The 23156-nt window shown below is 36.2% G+C and overlaps 1 protein-coding gene across 1 annotated transcript in view; it reads left to right on the top strand.

The window, feature by feature from the left end:
* Positions 1-23156, top strand: part of CTDP1 (CTD phosphatase subunit 1) — a 104183-nt gene that overhangs the window by 16384 nt on the left and 64643 nt on the right. Inside the window, exons 3-9 of the mRNA XM_065667183.1 lie at positions 2848-2941; positions 4315-4443; positions 5802-5952; positions 12250-12340; positions 13446-13612; positions 13857-14942; positions 22380-22521. Of these exons, the coding sequence (XP_065523255.1) occupies positions 2848-2941; positions 4315-4443; positions 5802-5952; positions 12250-12340; positions 13446-13612; positions 13857-14942; positions 22380-22521 (1860 nt within the window). The remainder of the gene's footprint in view (positions 1-2847; positions 2942-4314; positions 4444-5801; positions 5953-12249; positions 12341-13445; positions 13613-13856; positions 14943-22379; positions 22522-23156) is intronic.

Genomic DNA, 23156 nt, shown 5'->3' with positions numbered 1-23156 from the left:
TTGAGAGGGAGTTTACTCTAAAAGTTAAATTTCAGCACAAAGCACTTCTCACATTTGCTTAAAAAAAAAACTATTGAGATTGGCTTGTAAAATTTTTGCTTAAAATTGAGTGGCCTGAATATATTAATTCTTGATCACATTATTAATAGTGTGATGATTTCATAAAGTGTATATCTTTACTGAAAAATTGCTGCTTGTAGGCAAGAATCTGTGTTCGTTTTGGATAAAACCAAGACATGAAGACAAAACAGGCAAGTTCTGTGCCACTGTTACAAATGTGTGCCCTTTTTTTTCACATATATGTCACTGTAGTCACAGAGGCATTATTTAGAGCTATACTTTTTAGTCATTACAGGGATTTATAACTAGAAATATGGGTGAATAAGATGCCATGTGGATACTCGAGTTACAATTCATGTTACGAATTTATGACTTATGCTCTCTTTCTGTAGAGGTAATTGTAGCGTAACTTGCTAACTTAGGTAGAAAATGCAAAGAGCATGCATACAGACACATTCCCATCACAGTGTATTCTACTTTACTTTTTATGTACTCATACCTGAGGTTAAGAGTTGTAAGACGTGTCAACAGTGACTTAAACCTGAGTGTTCTACCTGTAGAGGTATAAATAATTGTGAGGTAATAGCAGTTTCATCCATGTGATCTTGCTTAATCTGTACTGTGTCGTAATGGGAGCCAGCTTGTCTCCAGTGCTTCCAATGTAAGGCTTCAAAGCTGGTTTAATTTTTATTTTTTACTTTTTATTTTTTTTAAATATTCTCACATGAAACTAAAGGAATTTAAGCCTTAGGCCAAAAAGAAAGCAAATTCAAAAGATGATTGTATTTCTCTTTTACTGTCTCATTGCTAATACAGTTGGTAAAGAGAATGCTTCTTATGCATATCAAATTACTAATTCAACAGCTGTTTTCCAGAGTGGGCTGTATAGTAGACTGGATTTTAGAAATGAATGTTGTATGCTTATTTGGAAGAAAATACTTTGGTTTCATTTTGATTATACTCATTATTAAGAACTATTTTGTGAGCTTTATCCCATAAACCAGCACAAGTGGACTAAATTTTGAAAATGTTGTGCAATATGTAACCCTGTTAGTGGTTTGGATATGACTTTTCGTAAAAAGTTGACTGTTAATACTTTGTTAACAAGTAGTGTTTGGTAAAATAAGAAACCTAACTGAAAGTTAGGATAATAGCAAATAGGGTTTTGCCTGCCCTGAATGAATACTTGTTCTGAGGTTTGAATACTATCACATGTAAATACTGCTATGCTGCTCTTTCATTAAAAATCTAGATAAATTCAGGGTATGCAGTGAATTCAGTTTTCTCAGTTAATACTTGTCTACTTCAGCTGTCTTCATTTTATACAAAATAGCTTATGCATATGGAAGAATGTGTTAGGTCTGCTGAGCCTACATCAGATGGCAGTTCAAAAGCATATATATTAATTGCTTTCCTTGCCTAAAGAAAAGTGAGTAAAGCCAGTTCACTGCCAGCTTGTTGGGTGTTGTTCAGTGGTACATCCTTTCTGTTAACTAATGCTTATTCAACAAATGGTCTGGAAACAGTTCATCTCTTTTAAAGCCTCATTTAAAATACCATTCATTGTTGCATGTAAGAGATGTTCTGAACTCTGAAGTAAGGGGTGTAACGTGGTAGAATGTGCATGTAAACTTAGGACCAAAGGAAGTACCTGTCTTTTGTTTCTTGTGGTTCCAAGCCCTAAGGTACAGCAGAAGCATATCTGAGTGTGATTGTGTCTGCTTCAACAAAGCTAAGTAATAGTTTTTTCCTCAGGTGCTTGCTTGTCATGAAGTGAAAACTGGGTGAAGTTAAATTCTGGTTGTAGATCTGATACCAAATTTAGCCCTTTGTAGGACAGGTACTTGTGAGAATTAAGAGATGTGCATGTGACACATAGGACAAAACTTGTATGATAGTATTTTTAATGTTGGTGAACCATAAGTGTCTTTAAAATTAGGTACCACAGTTCCCAATAAATTGATCTTTGTAAGCTGTAAACTAGTGATACTGATGATAGCAGTGGTGTTACTTGGTCAGTTTTCAAGGAATTTCATACTTCTGTGTGTACACATACAGTTTCTCATAAATATATATACACACAAAAATGATATATATACTGTATGTAATATTTATCATTAAAATTAGAAATTAATGTTCAGTCAATTACGTATTAATATTAATGATATATTTATCTGTATATTCATGCGTCTATATGTGATTATATGAATACTAAGACTGTGTGTGTATAAAATTCACATAAAATACGGGCACACACATGTAGCACTTCACTCTGTGCTGAAGGAAAAAGCATGTATGGGTATTTTTTGGATGCTTTTCTTGAGGCAGCATTCACATGTAAGTAGCATAAAGAGTAATTTTGCCTGTCCTTTGCTTACATTTATTTTATAGTCTGGCTTGGAGAAAAGTAGATAATTGCATGCTGAGAGATTGCAGAAAAAGAAAAAACATTTAAATTTGAGTGGTTTGGTGGTTATACTTTGTAACTGTTTTCTAATGCTAATCAGTACATAGATGTCTGTTTCATCCTAGTGTCATTTTTAATGAAATAATTATATGGAAGCATAACTAATTATGGTAACTTTTGCAAGGTTTTTATGGTGAGCTGCTTTGATCTCTATCCATTTATCCATTTGGTTCAGTAAGTTACATTAGCAAGAATTTGAAAGAAGAGTGTATTAGTTAAAATAGTTTTTTTGGCGGAGATAAGTTTGATACTCCAGTTTTTAGTGTTCATTTTTCACCAAGCTATTACTGTTTTGGTGCTTCTTTTCCCTGCATGATTAGGATACGAAGCAAGAATGGAAAGCAGAATGTGCCATTATCCACAGCAACTGTGTCTATGGTTCACAGTGTTCCAGAGCTGAAAGTTAGCTCTGAGGTAAGTATCATCTTGCTTTCTTGATTCATACCTTTCACTATAGCTCTGCAGTTGAGAAGCTTCATTATAGGAGTGTCTTCAATGTTGTGTATACTTCATACAGGAAGTTTGCCTTCCCTCTGAAGAGGAATTTGGTGTTAAACATCAGTAGCTCAGGGGTTTTGTGTGTTTACCATAATACGGATCAGTTATTTTCAGGTTTATAGTGTTCTTTTAGAGCTCTGCACTGAAAAGATTACACTTTTGTGACAGCAGCCTGAGAATTACTACTTCGATGTTTTTTTCTCTAAAAATGAGCAGTTTGTGGCAAGTTCAGTTTCCACTAGCTGAAAGGTGTTCAGAGCTTGCAGTGTCTTTGAAACTTAGCTTTACCCTTCACCTTGAAATTGGTCCCATTAGATACAGAAAAGCTAGTTTGTTACCAACTTACCTGCATGTTAAACATTTTTTCAACTATTCAATTCAGCTGAATCATCAAAATATGCTTGATCAACCCTCAGTTTCTTTAGAGGCAAAACCATGTTTATTTTGAAGATAAACATTCTATTAATCTTCTTTACCAGCTTGATTATTTTTTTTTAACTCTTTAAAGAACACCAATAAGAAGAAATGCGAAGATAGAAGCATTAGAAGTGTCCCCATCCTAGCTAAAGGAGTGTCTCAAAGGGCAGTTTGCACTTGACCCCTGCTTCTTCATAACGCTCCACTTTATCCACAGACAGCTAAACTTAAAAGCAACACTGCAGCTTACTATCAGAAGTGGTTAAGGCAAGCACAGAGCTTAATGTGGTACTTCTAAGGTTTGGAAACATGCACAAGATGAGAAAACTTCAACTCAGATTTAACAGAGTACAAAGTCTTTGACATCAGTTCCCACACAGAACTATGTAATCTAATTACTTATGTCTGAAGGCATTTATTTTTTAATCTTAAATTGTCAATTATTTTTGTCATTAGCAGTTTCAGTTTTATACTTAGCCTAGTGTAGTCGACTGCAGTGTACCTAGTTGATACAAAATTGCAAGTTTTCAGACCTGCTGATGAACTTGTCCTTTGTGTACCCCAAAGCTACAACTGTTTCCTCCCAAGACTCCTGGCCTTCAAGTAATTCAGTGGTTACTTATTAACTTTGAAAGTCCTTGAGTTTATCAATTTTATGAGTTACTAGTATCACAAAGATCTGAGAGTAGACTATGGGAATTACTGTTTTTTTTCTGTGGAAAAAATGCTGGCAAGGCTGCCATCACTACAGTTATGTTGAAGCACCATTTCTAATGCAGTTAGTTTGTATGAGACCTTAAGTTTACAGTGCACAAAAGGCAATAAATCTAATTTTATTTCTTCTAAGCTGAGTTATGAATGTTTTGTTACAGCAAGCTGAGCAACTAGGAAGAGAAGATCAACAGCGACTACATCGAAATCGAAAACTGGTGCTCATGGTAGATTTGGATCAGACATTGATCCATACTACAGAGCAGCATTGCCAACAAATGTCTAATAAGGTAAGTATTTGGTGTTAACTTTCAAACCAAAGTAACAACAGGAATATTTCTAACAGTATTTAAATGATGGTGCTATGATTAAGTAAAATTGTAGTTGAAGACTAACAGAAAATGAGAAATAAGTCCTCTGAAATATATTCCTTTTTTTCTGTGCATTTAAATTGATGGTATGTTTTCTTCCACTTATGCTTTCCTGCACCTTTCCATTCTAATAACTTTAAGAGAGAAGTTTCAGGTAGCTATTTTTACTGTCTGCTTGCCTTCCTCTACACTTCACAAGTTGAGTACTCAGTAATGAGGCTTTTATTTTTCCCCTCCATGTCTGAGGTGGATATAGTGAATTACTGTTTGAAGTCCCTCTTTGGATAATCCTGTGGGTTACTACATCTGTCATTCCTTGAATATGTCTAGAGATTTTTTTCTTTAATTTTGTTTTTCTGGGGGGAGAGGGGAGTTCGGGTGTTGCTGTTTCATTCTTCCTGAAACATTTGTCATTGCACTGATAGGGACTATTGGCTTGTAACATTTCCAGCTTGGAAACTTAAAAAATAAAATAAAATAAAAAAAAAACCATGTTAGAATGTATCTACAGTGTCTTGTAAAGGAGGATGCAAATTCAAACTTGTCATGCAAACTACAGCTGCTTAGTTGCTCTTTTTTAACTCTTGTCGTTTGCGCATGTCCAGTACATTCAACATGCAATAACCCTGCTAGCAAAAAGCAAGCTGTAAATGTACTTTGTAATTGAGAAGAAAAGGAACAGTGAATGTTCAGCTTAAAGATCAAAAACCCTTGTCTATTTGAAAGGCTGTGCCTTCATCTGTATAAATAAATGGTTTAAACAAAAACATTTTTAAAAGATTGTGAGATTTTTATCTGGGATCTTTATCTGCAAAATTCCTTCCTGGTTTGCTATCTGATGGTATATTTCCATAGACATAATGTTTTTTCATCCAACAAAGTCTTTCTCTGAGCCCAATATGTACTAAAACTAATCTGAGTGAAGTTCACTGAATAGTACTGATTGGATTGGGATCCTGAACTTTCTGAGAAATTTCTCAGGTTGCTTTGTTCAGATTGGTTTGCCATAAGTAAAGATTTGAATGGAAGCTGCCTCAATCATAAACTTTTTCACATGCAGGAAGGTACACTGGAAACTTTTGTGTTGGACTGCCTGGCACAGAGCAAAAACATGCTTTGGATTTTATTCATCCACATAGTCTTTGTGGCTAAAACTTGCTTTAGCCTAGTCAGACCAAATAAAAGTAGTGAAAGTGATGGAAGAGGGAATAGCACTTCTGGAATGCTGACATTTTTGTTTGTTATCTTGATAATATGAAACATGCTTTTTCTTCTAGGGAATATTTCATTTCCAGTTAGGTCGAGGTGAGCCTATGTTGCATACTCGTTTGCGTCCTCATTGTAAGGAATTCCTGGAAAAAATTGCCAAGCTGTATGAATTACATGTTTTTACTTTTGGCAGCAGACTGTATGCACACACAATTGCAGGTGAGTAATATGTTACACTTAACAGTATTTACGCTATCAGGCTTTATATTTATATAACTAGTTTTCTTTCTGTGGTTGTTTTCAGGTATTTGTTCTTCGTTTTGTGCAAAAAACACTTCCTAGATATTTCAGTAAACAGGTTTCTGGGTTCACTTACAAGGCAGTGCCTGTATGGCCTGTAATTTTAGATATAACCCTTTTCTTCCTTTCAGACATGCTTTTTGCTTCCCTGATGGTTAGAGAATTAGACTGTGGCATGCCAACTAGTGCCTTCCTATTTAATTAAGAAATTATGTTGATGGACTCTAAAAATGATCTGCAGATCACTTGTCTTAAAATCTAAAGTAATTCCGTAAAAATCAACAACATGAAATTCTCTCTTCCTGTGGGGAACATATCCACGCATACATTCATCCACATACACCCTGCTGTTCCCATTCACCAAAGGAAGTTTGGCTGCTAAAAATCAATTTACAGAAGTTCTGTTTGTGTTCTGGAGCTGAGATGTGCTTATTTGAGGAAAAGCACAAATCTACCAGTATTTTCACATATTTTTCCTCAAGAACGTAGAATTGTTTTCTCCTAGTAACTGAAAACTTACATTTAAATTATAGCAATAGTAGTCTGTGCTGTGGGTCACTGGTTGAAATGTTTTCCTGCTTCCAGCAACTGTAAAAGAAACCTACCCTGTTGTGAAAACATATGAGTTAAATTCATGTTAGGAGTGTTACCCTGGATTTAAACTGTAAGATTGGCTTTCAGTGCCCTAACAGAATAGCATTTGCAGTGCAGACTTTCCTGTATGAAGTCTGTCAGACTAAGACAGTATAACTCACAATGTTTTAGCTTATGACTTTGTATGTCAGACTGTCCTGGCTGCTGTTCTGTGTCTCCTAGCTTTTTTTGTCTTTCATATCTGCTTTTTTTGTGTCATGTTGCCACAAGTGCATTGAGCAATGCTATCCCAGTGATCCCACTTCTTGGCAAGAAAGGAAGATTCCAAAACAGTTAGATAGCTAACTATCCTAGTTAGCACTAGAACAGTTTAGAAAAGAATTGTGTAAGTAGAGAACTCTTCATGCTTGTTAAGCAAGCCACAGAAGATGCTTATAATTACAGAATTCTCAAATCAGGAAGTGATATTTGCTTGTGGTCTCCAGCTGATTTTCCTTGAAAGTTCAGGAAGGCGTATCCTGTCCTCCCCATCCAAGTGAACATTTGTACATTACGTACTATTTATTGACCAAGAAGAAGAATCTTCTTAAAGCTTTGTCAGTCTCACTGTTGGATTATATGTTGTGTACTGCTAATGCATTAACACTTTTGTACCTTGCTGTCCTCCTTGGTGTGGTTATTTCTTGTGTAGCAAAAGGGAAATGGTTTTCTTATATGCTAGGTCTAAGTAACTGGTAAGGGAAAGCAGGTGGGCAAGATTCCTTACTTGGATCTCTGTGCCAAAAATCTGCATGTGGCTTAAGCTTGGAAGGTGTATACCCAATGATGTAAGAAGACATATAGCAAATAAGCTTCAAAGCCAGGGAGAAGAGTGAGTCACAGACGTAGTTAACTCATGATATATATGTGCTTCACCACTGATTGGTCATCTCTCAATGTATGATTTGATCATGTGTTTGCTTACTTTAATCTCTGAGCTAAAATTTTGATTACCCTGTAGTCCCCGTGCTGGCACAGGCTGGTACTTATAATGTGACAAGCCTATCTGTGGGCATCATACTTGAGTTGCTCCATCTGTTCCACAGAGGAAATAGCCACCAAATGAGCAAACTAGGGTATTACTGCTTCCTGACATCCCCAGACTTCCAGATTTTTGCCTGAAACTGTCTGACTTCATTGAAAGTGTTAAAACTGCAAGTGGATAGTTCCAGCTGAAATATGTTGCTATGGAGAAATGGTTGATACAGCCTTTGATCCATGAACTCGCCTGTGTAACCTAGATGCAGGAACAGAGAAATGTATAAGCTAATACATACAGAGAACACTTGATGGCAGTATTGGTTAAATTATCTCTCACAGTTGTCAGTCTGAGATTTTACTGTTATCCCTCTGTTATGTAAAGGAAGGACTTGTAATGCATCTTTTCTCATAAGGAAGAAGGGTTTTGTTGTTCGGTCCTCCTTATGCATCCTAGATTTCTTTGTGAAATCAGGTTCTCCATATAGGACCTACAGGACTCTGTAGTTCTCCATTTCTTAGAGAAATCTAGACACTGAGCTGCTACTTGTGTGTTCTGGAAGGCTTTTTGCTCATTTGCAAATAAACGACAGAAGTCCTTTTCTCTCGTCCCAGAAGACTCAGCTGTTAAGTAGCATTAGCTGGTATTTGTAAACACCATTTATATCTGCCTGAAGCAGTTTATCCTAAACCCTTTCTTAATTTGACACATTTACAAAGTGGTATCTTGTACGGTTATGAAGATGAATTTTGCATTTTTATCTAGAGCTTCCTGTAGTATTTCTCTTATAAATAATTACTTTGACCAGTTGATACTTTTTTTTTGCATCAGAGAAGTTCAGTGTATTTAATACTGAATTTGGCTTAAATGATGTTGTAAAAGTCAATGCAACTATGAATTTTGAGCACAAAGGCCACTAGGCAACAATAATGCAGTATGAAACCACTCTTAAGATTACTAGTGGAGTTTAGGAAATAGGACTGATTTGAGGACATTCACACATATGGTTTATTACAGCAAGTGTATCAAGACATAATTGACAAGAATATGTGTGTGTGTAATCACCAGTGTCTGAAGGTCTCTAATGCTACTGAAAGATTGAGTCAACAACTCTTTCCAGGTTCTAAAGTAGGATCTGAAGTAGAATTGGAGATGACTTTCAGTTTTAAATTTATTTTTAAAAGGACTTCTTCAAATTCATGTTGGATCCTACTGCTACATCACTCCACTGGGAAATGCTGTTTAACTCAATCTGTCTGTAAGGTCTAAGACTTCCCCAGTATAAGTTATTTACTTTTTAACATTGCATCTTGCGATGTTGTTGGGTTTTTTTACTTAACCTTAGAAGTCTTACTTATAAGTTTGCTTTTGTAACAGTCTACGTAAGGTCAGGTAACAAAGCTAGATACGCCTGTATGTGCAAAGACCCAGTCTGAGATACTGGAAAACAAACTGGGGAGGAATAGTCTCTGGTAGGTGAGTCAACTGAATAGTCCCTCATAATATGGCAGTCAAAGGATAATGTTGGTGACTTCAGTTTGTTCAAGAAACTGCTTAGAGGTGTACTTAGCACATTGTCTAATTCATGGGACTAAATGGAGACTCAGTTTTGATTTGAAACCACAAGTCTGTCTTCAATCATTTTGATTTCTTATAAAGGCTTTGATTTTTTTGAAACATGCTTACAAAATGAGAAATTCCATCAACATTTATCCTTTTGCTGGAATGTTACCTGCAAACTGATACTTCTCTATTAAAAAAACCCAATCTGTTAAGAAAATTTATTATTAACAGTCAGCAAACTGAGTGAAAAGTGACTGATCAGATTTCAAGGCATGGTGATGAGAAGTGGGTAGAAATAAATAAATGAAACAAGAGTACAATTTGGGAACACTTTCACTGTTGCTGTATACTTAATGTGCATATTATAAAACACAGATGTTCTTATCCCTCCAGAGTCATAGAAAATGACAACAAACTGCCCCACAAAAAACCAGCATTATCAAAACAGGTGCCTTTTTTGGTGTATCTGTATTGACTTTTATTAAAGAAAAAGCCACCAGTGCTTTGGAAGGTATCATCAATTTGAAACCTGTGGCTTCATTATTAAAGGTCAATATCCAGACAGTGTGCTGTTGTAAATTCTAAGTGTTTTAATGTGTAGGTTGTGAAAATATTTTTATTTTGAAGGTAGTAGATTTTTTCATTATGAGTGTTTCCCAGCTCTTGTTACTGAAAGCAGCATAATAATGATTTTATTTTTCTAATAAAGAAGTTAAATCTTAGGCTTTACTTAGTTTTATCTTGGAGGGTATATCTGCATCTACTTATTTTTAATGTAAAGTTTTTATTTCTTCAGGTATATGTTCTATTTGCAGTCATAAACCAATTAAAACTTAATGTTTTAAGTAACAGTATGTTCTGTAGCCACTAGTTGTCTTGCTTGCTTTTGTATAGAGCAAAATCACAAAATAGTTTGGGCTGTAAGGACCTTCAGAGGCCATCTAGGCCAATCCCCCTGCAATGAGCAGGGACATCTTCAACTACATCAGCTCCTTTGTTTCCAGTGATATTCCAGATGTCTTCTGGAGTCACTAAATCACTAAATAGGTTAGTGAATAGCCAATATACCCTCTTCAAAATTTAAAGATGATATTAACATACTATTGAAGAAAACAGATTATGTATGCTAAATCTGTCATTACCCTGCAATGTGAATACATCAGGGTTATGTCTGTTGTATTGATTCAGTTGGCCAGGCAACATCCAAGAGAAATCAAAGACATGGTCTTTAAATGACCAGTGCTGTTTTCCATATTGTCATTCAAGTAGCTTAGCTTTGAAAAACCCTTCTCTCTTAAGATGAGCTTTTATCCGTGTGGGTACATCTATAGTGAGCTGTATCATAAGTGCAGTTTTAGTGAATTATCAAGGAGGAAAAAAGTGTTTAAATTAGGTCTTTACCAGAGCATTATTGAAAAGTTCCAGAACATTACCTCATCTCTAATACTTGGCAGTCAGGGTTTCTGTGCTTGGACTTTCTTAGTTCAGCTTCACTTTCTTGCAGTTCATTCTGCAAATGAATGCCTCATTGTGGTTTCACCGTCTAATCAGTGCACATCTGTCCAATTTGTTGTAGAGTGTCCCTGTGTATTCAGATAATAGAATACAGAAGAAGAGAATTTGGTTGGGGACAACAGCAACTTATATGACAGCTTATGTAGTTTGTCAAAATATCTGTGTGTATGGCAATAAATCTTTGTAGCTAATTCTCTCAATTCATTATGCCTAGGTACTGCAAGGGTCTCACTACAGGGGATGATTCTACGAGTTTGCAGCAATTCTTAAGCATAGCCGGGTGAGTTAAGGTTGAACCTCTGTCCTTAACTCGGAATTTTCTTGCTTTTATGGGTTTTAAGTTACTCCAATTACACATTAATATTAACTACATAGAGGATCAACTTTTCAGTTGCTGATTTTTATTCTTTTTGACTTTTTTATACCCTCTTTTTGAAGACCCAGCTTAAACATACTCATGGGAGCTGGACTTCTAAAAGGAGTTGAACATGTGTTCTGTGCAAATCTCAAAGCTTCTCCTTGAAAGAAAATTGAAGTTGGTCCTTAAAATCTATAGTCATTTTGAACTTTGATTCTGGCTCTTAAGATGGCCACCATTTAAGGTAAAATAAAAAACCTTTAAAAAGTTGCCCCAGATAAGTATTGACTGCCCTGTATTACTCAAAAAATGAGAAGTTAATGCTAAATTTAAAACAACTTCAGTAAAATGAGAAATTCAGGTTAGCACGTAAGATGTCAGTTTCTTTCTGAGTGATTACGTAGCTGTGATCTGCTCATGAGGTTGAACTTCATTATTGGACTCTAGGTTCAGAAGCATGTGCATGTGTGTTTGTACACCCAAGTCACCATTTTCCTAAATAATGGCATTTTATTTTGATTTTAGATCAGATAGCACAGCTTCTTTTGGTTTGTTTTTGATTTGTCTTTTTTCCTGAGTGTAGTCAGAACAGTGACTGCAACTAGGTCTAAATATTTCTGGTAATCCCAGGATATATTCATTATGTGTAAATATATTAGTTTTTAGAGGTACAACTTAAAACCTACAAATGCAAGAGCTCCGGCTGAAACTGTCCCTTAACTTGCCCATTGTGCTTAAGTATTGCAGCACATTGCCGACTCTTGTGAGACTTCTCCGCAGTCCCTAGGCATAATGAGCTAAGGCAAGCATTTAGCTTTAACGAATCACCTGTAGAGAGATAAATGTAAGTTGCAAAAATCATGTGTATCTATCATCTGCTGTATCTCTTCCAGCCTGATTTATGTGGCTGTCACGAATTTAGTTCTTTTCATTTCAATTTTGGTGCTATGTTGAAGGAAAATGAGATGGGATTTCTTAAAATTAATGCCAATGCATTAGTTACAAATACTTGATCCACTGTGCTTACCTTTTCCCCCATATAATACCTCATACCTTAAAATTGTCTGTTAGTTAGTCTATGCTAATGCATACATTAACTGAATTATATAGAATGTAAGCAAGGAACAAACATCTTGAACATTAACTTTTTAATTTCTTCTTTCAAAAGGATTTTTGGACCCTGAAAAGAAGCTGTTTTCCCATCGAATATTATCAAGGGATGAATGTATTGATCCATTTTCAAAAACTGGGAATCTTAGGTATGTATATGGGTCTTACACATTAGACAAAATAGGACAACAAAGACAGAAAATGCTAAATATAATAAAAAATATTCCCTCTGTACTTAACACGTTTATAGTCCTCCTTTATCTGCTTCTTAAATATCAACATGGTCTCCATAAAACCGAGATGTTAGGTATTGCAGCATTTAATCTAGTTATTATGTTTTGTGGTAGTATAACAGTTAGAATGTGAAGCAATGGCATCATGTTTTCACTTACACTTTTCTTGTAATAACTTAACCTTGTTTCAATTTTATTATTCCAGGCTTCAGGCTTGTGGTCTTGTATGATGATGTATATGTTGCATGAGGTTTTTTGGTTGGCTGGTTTTGGGTTTTTTTGGGGTTTTTTTTGGGGGGGGGGGGGGTTGGGGTTTGTTTTTTTTTTTTGTTTGGGGGAGGGTGTCACTTAAACCAAAATTCTCAGTTTGAGATTAATACATATTTCAATATCTAGTATTCTGGCTTTCAAACGTGCTGTATATCTAGCAGCTTCTGTGGTCCAGCGTTTCTTGAAATTAGGCCATCCAGAGCCTTAAATTAATATTCTAGTCTAAATTCAACTTCTGATGTTTTTCAGAGTATAAAACCAAGGGTGGTGGTGTGGTTTTTTATGTAAGGCAAATATATTTAGTATTTTGTAAACCTAGATCAAAAATTATTCCCACCTGACCATAGCAAATGAGAAGTTTGGGGTTTTTTTAGTTGTGGGTTTTTTGTTTTGGGGGGGTTTTTGAGTTGGGTCATCATCCGTCCCGTCCCCCCCTCCCCATGTTGTTTTCATATGCACGTGTGTATCAAGTGCTGTACCTCTTCCTCCTCAGTGATACAAGTATTAATACTTTTTGCTTCCATTGTTCTGGATTGAGTGAGTCTGCTCTTTGAAAAACCGTTCTTGTGTCTTTCCTATTTATATATAGATAGTGTGTGTATATATATATATATATATATATATATACACACAAAATATATAATGTCCTGCAAATGTGCTTGTAGCAACCAGAACATCAACAGAAACTGCTTTCATTGATAGTATTAATTTCTAAAACTGAATTAATTTTATCAACTCTTTTGTCTCTTAGAGATCTCTTCCCATGTGGCGATTCAATGGTTTGCATCATTGATGATAGAGAGGATGTTTGGAAGTTTGCACCCAATTTGATAACTGTGAAGAAATACGTATACTTTCAGGGTATAGGAGATATTAATGCGCCTCCTGGACCAAGAGAGATTCAAATGAAGAAGAAAGGTAATTTATATAATTTTCAAACTACTTTCACAAGTTTTTCTTATTTTTTTGCCAGTTCTAGTTCTTTCTAGTAATCACTGACACCTGAAGTATCTTAACTTCTGAAAGCCTGCCACTTCTGAACATAGTGATGTCCAACTGCGTATGGAAATTGTGTGTTTAAGGAAAAAGAAAATTCACTTTTGATTAAATTAAAAAAAAATATATATATACAGGTTTTATTTCTTTCTTTCTTATGTTTTAGTAAACTACTCTACAAAACCAGAGGCGTTGGATTCAGCAGTGACATCAGAAAAAGATGCTGAAGAAACAAGGAGTGTTATATGTGTAGAAGAGCAAAGCAATGGTCTCAAGAAAACTACAAAGGACGCTTGCACTGCAAATGGAGGTACTTCTGTAAGCAGTGAAACATCGGACTGGGATATGAACTTTCGTGATAAAGTCATTGCCCAGGATACCTTAAATGATAGCACTGACCAGAAAGTCGACAGTGAGGTCACTAATGATTTGACAAATACAATAGAATCTCAGATTTCTTCAGAACAAGGTGACAGAACAGTGACAGAGAAGCAGCAAACCCAGGACAAGACAACAAATGACTTGGACTTCGAACTGTCTAGTGACAGTGAAAGTGATGGTGGATTGGATACCAAAAAGTCATCCACTTCTGTATCAGATAGTGAGAATGAGGAAAAGAGAAGCTGGAAGAAATCCAAGCAACCTCTGCAGGATGAAAATTTGCAGAAAGGGAGTTACATTGATGTGAGTGAGAAAAAAGATGGTCTGGTGAACCATTCTGGGGATGCACAATCTCTACCGAGTGAAAATATTCATGATAAAACTGATCTTGAAGCACAAGAAGAAAGTGAACAGGAAAGTCTTTGTGATTTAGGAAATGGGTGTGCAGACAAGAAAGAAGCTGAAACAGAGTCTCAGAATAGTGAACAATCTGGAATTACAATGGGCGAGTCCTTAGATCAGAGTATGGAGGAAGAAGACGAGGAGGATGATACAGATGATGATGACCATTTAATATACCTTGAAGAGATCCTTGTGCGGGTTCACACTGATTATTACACAAAGTATGATAAATACCTGAAAAAAGAGATTGAGGAAATTCCAGATATCAGAAAAATAGTACCAGAACTGAAAAGTAAAGTGTTGGCAGATGTAACCATAATATTTAGCGGACTGTACCCAACAAACTTTCCCATTGAGAAAACACGGGAACACTATCATGCCACAGCACTTGGAGCTAAAATTGTGAAGAATCTAGTACTGAGTGCTGATGATCCTGACAAAGCAACACATCTCATTGCAGCAAGGACAGGTAAGCACATGAGACAAGTTTTCCATCAGCTTCTTTTCCTGTTTCAGCTCATTCATGCCTCGAGTTGTTTTTATGTAACCTACAGGCTTTAATATAACTGCGATTAGAATTTAAATTAAAGGAAAGGCTCTTCTTAAAAAAAGTTAGAAGCCTTTTTTTTAAAAGGCTTTTTTGCTGCTTTTTGATCAACTGTGGCTTTTAACTGTTAAAAAGAGGACTTGCTAAATAACCTCTGATGTAACATGTCATGTCTCATTTCTCAGTTAAGAGTAAGTGATACTGAATCTTTTCACTGTTAAAGATGTTCAATATAAACTTTAACATTCATTTCAGAGAAAAGTTTATTGTGGTCTTGCTATAAAGTTACAGCAATACTTGCCTTCTTGGTTTCTCAGATTTTGGCTCTCATGGTTTAATCTCACTCTGTAAGGAATTCAAACAAATTGTCTTGAGACTGGAATCTGGTGATAGCCTGTCACTGCTCCACATGTAGCCTATATGTCTTTGTCATGGAGAGACAATATAATTTTAATGTTTCTCTAATTTCAAATCTTAAAAAGCTTAACTTCAAAGTTGCTTTGTCTAACTTGTACTAGGTGGCTTCTGAATGCAGTTGTACAGAAGATGCAGCTGTTATGTGATGTTGTAAAATTGATATGATAAATGTAAATGAGAACCTTCCAAACATACACATTCCTTTGGATGAAAAATTTTGAATAATGTTATGCTAAGGTACATGGCATGTGATAATGAGAAGCAGTTGAGGCTTCTTTTTTTCCTTTGGTGTATACTTATATACGTACACACATTCTTGTGTTCTACTTTTATAAGGAAATTCTTCGCTACCTGCACATTCTTAGTGAATCATCCACTAATGTAAATCTTAATATGGAAAAGTATTCTAACTTTAGATTTAGATTACATTATATTCATGTGCTTTCAAAGTATTTGAATTGAGTTTATTAATATATTTTAAGTTAACTTTGACATATTTTTCTAAAAAACACAATGTCCGGGTGGGTCATATTTTCAAGACTTTTTGTCAATCTAGACTTTTCTTCAAAGTAGTAATGTAAGGTTGGTGTTGCACTTCATACTTAAAATATATTCAAATATTGCCTGGTAACTAAAACAAGAAATCACAAGAAGAGTAGTATTCCTGAATTGCCGGGGTGAAAACCTTTGTTGTCGGTATGCAGAAGCTGACCCCTGCTTTTAGTAGGAAAAGAATTGCACTAATTTGGAAAGAGGAACTTGGCAGTCTTTTCTGACGACGGAGCAAGGCTGCCATCATCTTTTCACCATCACTTAATAATTATTTCTGTAACACTGGCAGTGAAATAAGGGAAATTAGAGTGGAAAAAAAAAAAACCATTCTCCAATAACCCTTTTTTTGTAAGATTCTTGTGGATTGCTTGTGGATTTGTGATGGTTTTTTGTCTTTTTCAACTGAAGACTATTTTTCTCATGTCTGGTTAAATGGGGGTAGTTATGCTGCATCATCCTAATTTCATGAGGGAAACTGAAGTTTAGTCAGAGATTTTTAAGTTTATAAATTGTGTCTGATCACAACCGGTTTCATGATAATTTAGCTGCCAATGTGATTTTTTTCATACTGATTAGGGTGTGGGTAGGCAGCAAATTCTGTAAGTCTCTATTACTGCTGGTAAGCTGTGTAAATACTGCATCTGTGGCAAACATCTGAAGCACTGCTTGATGACTAGTTGCTGGTAAGGAAGAGTCACACTTTTGTTTCCCACCTTGATTTTTTATTTGGAGTCAATGACCTTAAACCAAAGTTGCTCAGTTTTAGTTTTGGTTTTTTTTTTCTCCTCTTAATGTGTTTCTGAAAAGGTGATTTTAAAATGTACCTGTCAGTTCAGTATTGGTGGATGATCCCACTAACTGCAGACTCGGCACTCAGACAACAAGCAACTTACATGTTTACTTTGCATTAGCTGGGTAGTAGTAAGTGACATATACGTAATCTGCAGCAGTAGATACTGTTAGCTTTTGAACTTTGAAGACAGGAAAGATTTGTCAAGAAATAAGAAGGGAAGAAGTCATTGTGAAATGGAGTACCCCAAAGGTCTTGGAGGGGGATGGATTTTCCCTCTGCAAAGTGACCATGTAGTAGCTTAGTGTATGGAATAAACAGCTAACAAATACCATTTTGGGTTGTGTTTGCAGCATTCTTGATAGCCTATTGCAGTAAATAATTTAGATCTCTTTTATGCTTGTCTGTTTCTCTGCAGGTAGGCAGCTTGTTTCTTTGCAGACACAGGTACTCTGAATTCTGAAAATAAATAAATCCTTCCTCTTGGATTATTAGGACTTTTTTGCATTATATAGGGAGGAAAATCCTATCTATCTGAATTGCTGTAAAACATGTGGATCTTTGTTTTGTCTAATCATATTTTCATAAATCCGAGTGACTGAGAAAAGGCTGCTCTATTGTCCGTTCAACTTGTCTATGGGCTGCATAACTCTTCAGTTTTTGAAACATCTGTGGTTTGCTTTAAGCAACAGTAAACTGCACTGGATAACTAACTATAGCTGTGTACACACTTGACTAGTTACTACACTTTTTCATAAACCTTGTTGTGTACCTTCCTGAATAGATGAAAGATACTGTAGTTGATTTTTGTATCGAGTTTTTGCTAGTGGGGCAGCTAAAGGTGACCAGGTCACATAAAAATTATTCTAGTAGAAATGGAAATTTATTAGTTTAAGCCCTGAATTTTTCTTTTCTTTTTCAAAATATATTTAATTCTGTGTCTTTTCCTATACTTTGAAAACTATATGGAAATAATTTCCTTACTTTCATCAACTTAGCAAAACTTGACATAGGCTCAGTATCTTTAAATATCAGGTTGCTTAAAATACTAGTTGTACTATGAACTATGGCTTCTTTTATTCATCCTCATCTACCTACTTAAAAATGCTTACTCTTGAGTCTGTCTCTGAGGCACTGAGAGAGAACAGAAAGCCATCAGCTGAAGTCTTGTTAGCCTGTCCTATGACTTGGTGTGCCATCTGCACATCACAGAGCTATGATGTGTCCACAGTTTTTCTCTGAAGAATATTTTCAAGGGATATGTCTTTGGAGTAGTGCATAACTGCTTTTTTTAGTTTTATTTTTAAACTTGGGCACTGACAAGATAAGCCTGTTGCTTTTGCTGGTAAAGCACAATGCAGTGTTAAAGCTGAGCTCTAGACTTAGCCTCCATACAGCATATCTAGCACAGTTTTGTTATCACTTAATTCTTGTAGGGCAAAATACTGAAGTCTGTATAACTTTTCTTAGTTTAATGCTGGAGAAGAGCTTCAGGATTTCATCATAAATCAAGATTTTATATATAAAGATGGTCCGTATAGAAACTTTTTAATGAACAGATATTTCCAAGCAGTGTTTGGCAACCTGATTACAAACTGCTGTAAGGATATGTTGAATCGGGAGACAGTTTTGAGAGTGATTCTGGTGGTCATTCACATTGTCTACTTTAGTTCATCCTGGTGCAGCCTGGAGTAGAGACACTGGGCTTCTCATGGGTGATACTGAATTAGAATGCAGAGTCAGCTGAGCCCTCACAGGCGTTTGGCCCATAGGTCTGGACAAAGCTAATCCAGAGCAAAGCTCCCTGAAATGCATATGGGGTGGGTATTCTCCTCCAGCACCCTTTTGCCATGCAGATCTGCACTACGTGATATAATGAACATACCCTAATATGAATATAACGTTTCTTTTTAGTCTTTGTAAATATACAGTTTGTCTCATTTATCTATTGCTGAAATGCCTAGTGTGCTCCAAACTTTGGATAAGACAAAATTAACTGCTGTAATGAAACTAAGTGTCTTGGAGAACAGCTCCTGGTGTTTATTGTTACGTGGTTGATTTCAGTCACTTTTTGTAGTAGCAAATTGCCAAGACTAATAGGAAGCTTTTTTGTTGTTTTCAACCTTTTCCTCACGAGTTCAAAAGTAGAACTGATGAGTGCCTTCCCCTGGTTTAAAAATAACCTTTCCCAATATTGTGTATTTCAGGCTGTATCCATCAGAGAGAGGATAGAGGTGATTAATTTGGACTCTAGCTGCTTCATGTGAAAAGGCTTGTGTGCCTTTTTAACTTTTTATAACAATTTTAGACTAAAATTTGATGTAGGGAAAGGTGATTAGAGAGGAATAATGGGAGGGGGGGAAGCAGTCCAGAAAAACAGTTGGTTTCAAAGGGATTTTCAGCCTAATTGGATGATTCAGGTGTTCCTAACTGCACCAAAGTATTTATTGCTTGGATGGATTAAAATCCTTCCTGCTGTTTCTTTTTCATAAGCATTCTTCCAAAAGTTACACTGAGGAAAGGGGGACTAGAAGATAAGGATATTAAGTATTGCAGTACTGTTTCTCCTACCCAGTTAAATTTGGTGTTTTTACTAAATCTAAGAACATCATATGTGTGAAATCTTGATTTGTGGCCTTCTTATGATGGGTCTATGGAGTAGCTGCAGAAGGGAAGTGTGACAGACATCATCTACGTGGATAAAGCATTTGACACTGTCCCACTTGATATCTTTGTCTCTAAAATGGAGAGGCGTGGATTTAACATGTGGATGGCTCAGTGGATAAGGAATTGGCTGCCACTGAGAGTTGCAGGCAATGGCTTAATGGCTGGAGGGAAGGAATGCCACTCAGAGGAATCACGACAGTCTCTAGAGGTGGGTCAGTGCAAACCTCATCAAGTTTGCACTTCACAAGGACAAGTGGAAGGTCCTGCAGCTGGGTCAGGGCAATCCCAAGCACAAATACAGCCTGGGCAATGAGTGGATGGAGAGCAGGCCTGAGGAAAAGGAATTATTGATTGCTGAGAAGCTTTGCATGGATTGTCTTTAAGATGCCTTCTAACTCTAACCATTCTAGCATATATCTGGTATAAAACAGGTGTGCATGAATGCAGAATGTGTATATGTGTGGAATGGGCAACAAGGTGAAGCACCTGATAAATCATCAATGCAGAAACATTATTTTTAAAAAATAGTTGAAGGAAGCCATCTTCTCACATAATTTCCCAAATTTAATACGAGGTGAAGGTGCAGTTTTATGGTTTTGTTTAGGTTTCCTGATAAAGTCCAGAAGGAGCAACAATTTCTTTAGTTGTGTGAATGGATGTGCTACAGTGTCAGATAAGCTTTTCTTCAGGGTATTATAAGCACAGTCAGTCCAGTAGCATCACCATCTCTGGCTAACTGTTCTGTATGCTTACTAGTGAAATCACATCCTGTTATATGTTGTATTCAGTCAGCTCAAGAGTTATGTGTAGGGCAGTATTGCTAGTCATACCTGATATTTGATTCAGTATCTAACACAGGGTACAGGTACCTAAACTTCTATTGGAGTTCTTGCTCTTATCTTCCCCCCCGCCAAAACTCCTATGCTTATGAACCTGACTTTAGTATCCTTTTTATGACAGCTTTCTCCCTACCTCTTTGTTCTTATTATGTCATCTTAGCTTTTCTCCTTTATTCTCAAAAGAAAGCATTTTGCAAGTTAAGTCTTTCACTTCTTTTAATCCTTTTCCCCCTCCAAGATCTCTGAATCTGATCCTCTTTCAGAATCTCTGCTTTCTTCCCTCTGCAACATAGCCTGTTTATAAATTAAACAGTTTTATACTGTTTCTAACTGCAGGTATTTCCACGTTTCCTACTTAAGTAATGTAAGTACTAATAATGCATCCCATGAAAGCTCCCTCTGGCACTGTAAACTGGCTCATTTCCAGCAGCTGTTGTGTGAAAGTACTCTGGGTTGCTGATTATGTTTGTAACGGATTACTTGTAAAACACATTTCTTATCAGGGGATGAATGATCTAGGTGCACTGACCTCCCTTAGTGTTTTGCTTTTTAGCCCATTAAAACCTCTTGTACTGCAAAGGTGTGCTAGGATTAACACAAATGGGGCTATAAAATTGTTTTCATTGAGTCTTTGTTGGACAGTGGTTTTGTTCTTTCTTCATGGTAGAAATGCCATATTTCAAAATCTAAATAATTTGTGGTTTGGAAAAAGGCTTTATCTCTAAACACTCTGTGTTTATCCTGGATTCTGAAATAAATGCCTTTTTTATTAGTGTGGAGAAAAGCTTTGCATTTACTGTACAGCTCTTATATCCTGCACTGTGGAATTGCTTGCATTTGATGCTGAAAATAGAAGAAATGTATTTGTGCACAGAACATTTTTATTTTCTTTATTTTTATGAATCTAAATGTAAGAAAAATATATTTGTATCTAAAGATACAGGAGTAGGAATACCTTTTCTCTGTTTTGTTAGATTTGGGGAAAGAAAAAGCAGGAAAACAAGTCTTCAGCACTTTGTGCAGAATTTATGGGCTTCAGTAAGAGTGAATAGTGTTTGAAGTTGTGTATACTTGCTTCACCTTCAGTTCTGCTCTTAATCTAGGGGAGAGGGCGAAGTTCTAATTGAACTTCTGGCTTTTCACATTTTTAAACAAAAAATGTAATACATTTAAAGTGTATTTATATGTCTTTGCACCAAGACAGCGTATGAACAAGTAATTGGGTTTAAGCATTTTGAATAATATGTAAATAAGTTGAAATGCTATAGAGATGTAATAAAAGGGAAGAGTAATGACTTTCAGCTATGAGACAGTCAGATGAATGAGAGTTCATTTATCACATTCTAGCCTTGCCAGTATGTGTGTAAAAATCTGATGTGTGAGTGTCGAGCCTAGATATATCAGGTCAGAATCCTTGGAGTTTTTCTCTATGGCATATATATTTAGTGATTTATTGGCAGATTATACAATTCTTTGTAGTCTCAAAAGTGTCCTGTCCCTCCATAGATCTCTTTGATAAATGCTGAAACAAGTACCACAATTGATGAAATTACTTTTTCCAATCAAATAAATACATTCTTGAAACATTTGGACAGTCAGCTGTTTCTGGGAACTGACTACACTTCAAGGTTAATTTCTACCTTTATTTGCTTCTCTCTACTTGCTATAAATCTTTGCCAAGAAACATCAAAAACAGTAACTCAAGAGTTTCTCTCTTATTCCAGCTTCTCCAGAGGGAATTTGAGAACACTTGTTACTTGCACACTGCATTGTTGATGGTTTCATGGGATTTTGTGCTAGCTGCCATGTTTAACTTCACTTTTGTTCTGCTTTGCGCCCAATACTGTCAAAAGGGGTTGGCTCTTAATTCTAGTGTACTCATGGTGCCAGTGCTTTGGGAAGTTGCAAATAGCTTCATCCAGCTTGAGACTGAGGTTCTTGCATCTTATTTAGAGTCTCACTTTTATCACTTGTGATTGTTTTGTTGGACTGAGAAGGAGCATTTGTTTGATCACAAAATGTTCTTAAACCAGTGGGTACTTAAAACTATCTTCTGTGTTTCTGGGAACACTGTAATGTTATGTTTTGTAATAGGCACAGAAAAAGTACGGCAAGCTCAGGACTGCAAGGACCTCCACGTTGTAAACCCCGATTGGCTGTGGAGCTGCCTGGAGCGCTGGGACAAGGTTGAGGAACAGCTTTTTCCCTTGAAGGATGACTACATTAAAACACACAGGTAAGTAGAAACTTGGGGGAGTAGGGGTTGTGAAAATAGTTTATTTATACAATGATGCTCACTAATGTAGCCTTAAAATTTTTTTCTGATAAATTCACAGTGGTGTGCCATGCCTAGAGATTTAATGAAAGAGCCCTCCATTTTTATCCAATTCTGTGCTGCTAAAACGGAAGACCATTAAGGGATCAGGAGGCAGTTCGGCAGCTAGAACAATCAGGAGAAACCTGTGATGCCAATAGTTTTTTTAGCAGTTGTCATTGTTAGCTATTTTCGGCTGGAGCAGTTGACCTTGTCAGTGCATTCACAAACTAACATAGGGGAAATGTACGCATTCTCACAGCATGGAAATTTTGTAAAGTATGGCAATTTTTTTTCTGAGTGGTGAGGTGGAAGGCAGGAACAGAAAAATACAACAGAAAAATCCAAGAGGGGATGGAAGACATGAAGATAGAAGCAGAAACTAGAAGGAAGAAAATGAGAGGAGGTCTTGGGATGACAAAAATTCTTGAAAGAGAAAGGGTAAAAATAATCAGTGCACTAGGATGATGGCAAATAGAAGGGACAGCCAAGAACTTGTCTATTAACACAGAGAAAGTCAGGAGGCTAGTAAGAGCAGTCTTCTTCAGGAAAGTGCC

This window comes from Lathamus discolor, chromosome 2 (assembly GCF_037157495.1).
Source record: "Lathamus discolor isolate bLatDis1 chromosome 2, bLatDis1.hap1, whole genome shotgun sequence".
Classification (NCBI taxonomy): Eukaryota; Metazoa; Chordata; class Aves; order Psittaciformes; family Psittacidae; genus Lathamus; species Lathamus discolor.
The sequence above is the reverse complement of the archived record's forward strand: the minus strand, read 5'-3'. Positions and strand labels throughout refer to the sequence as shown.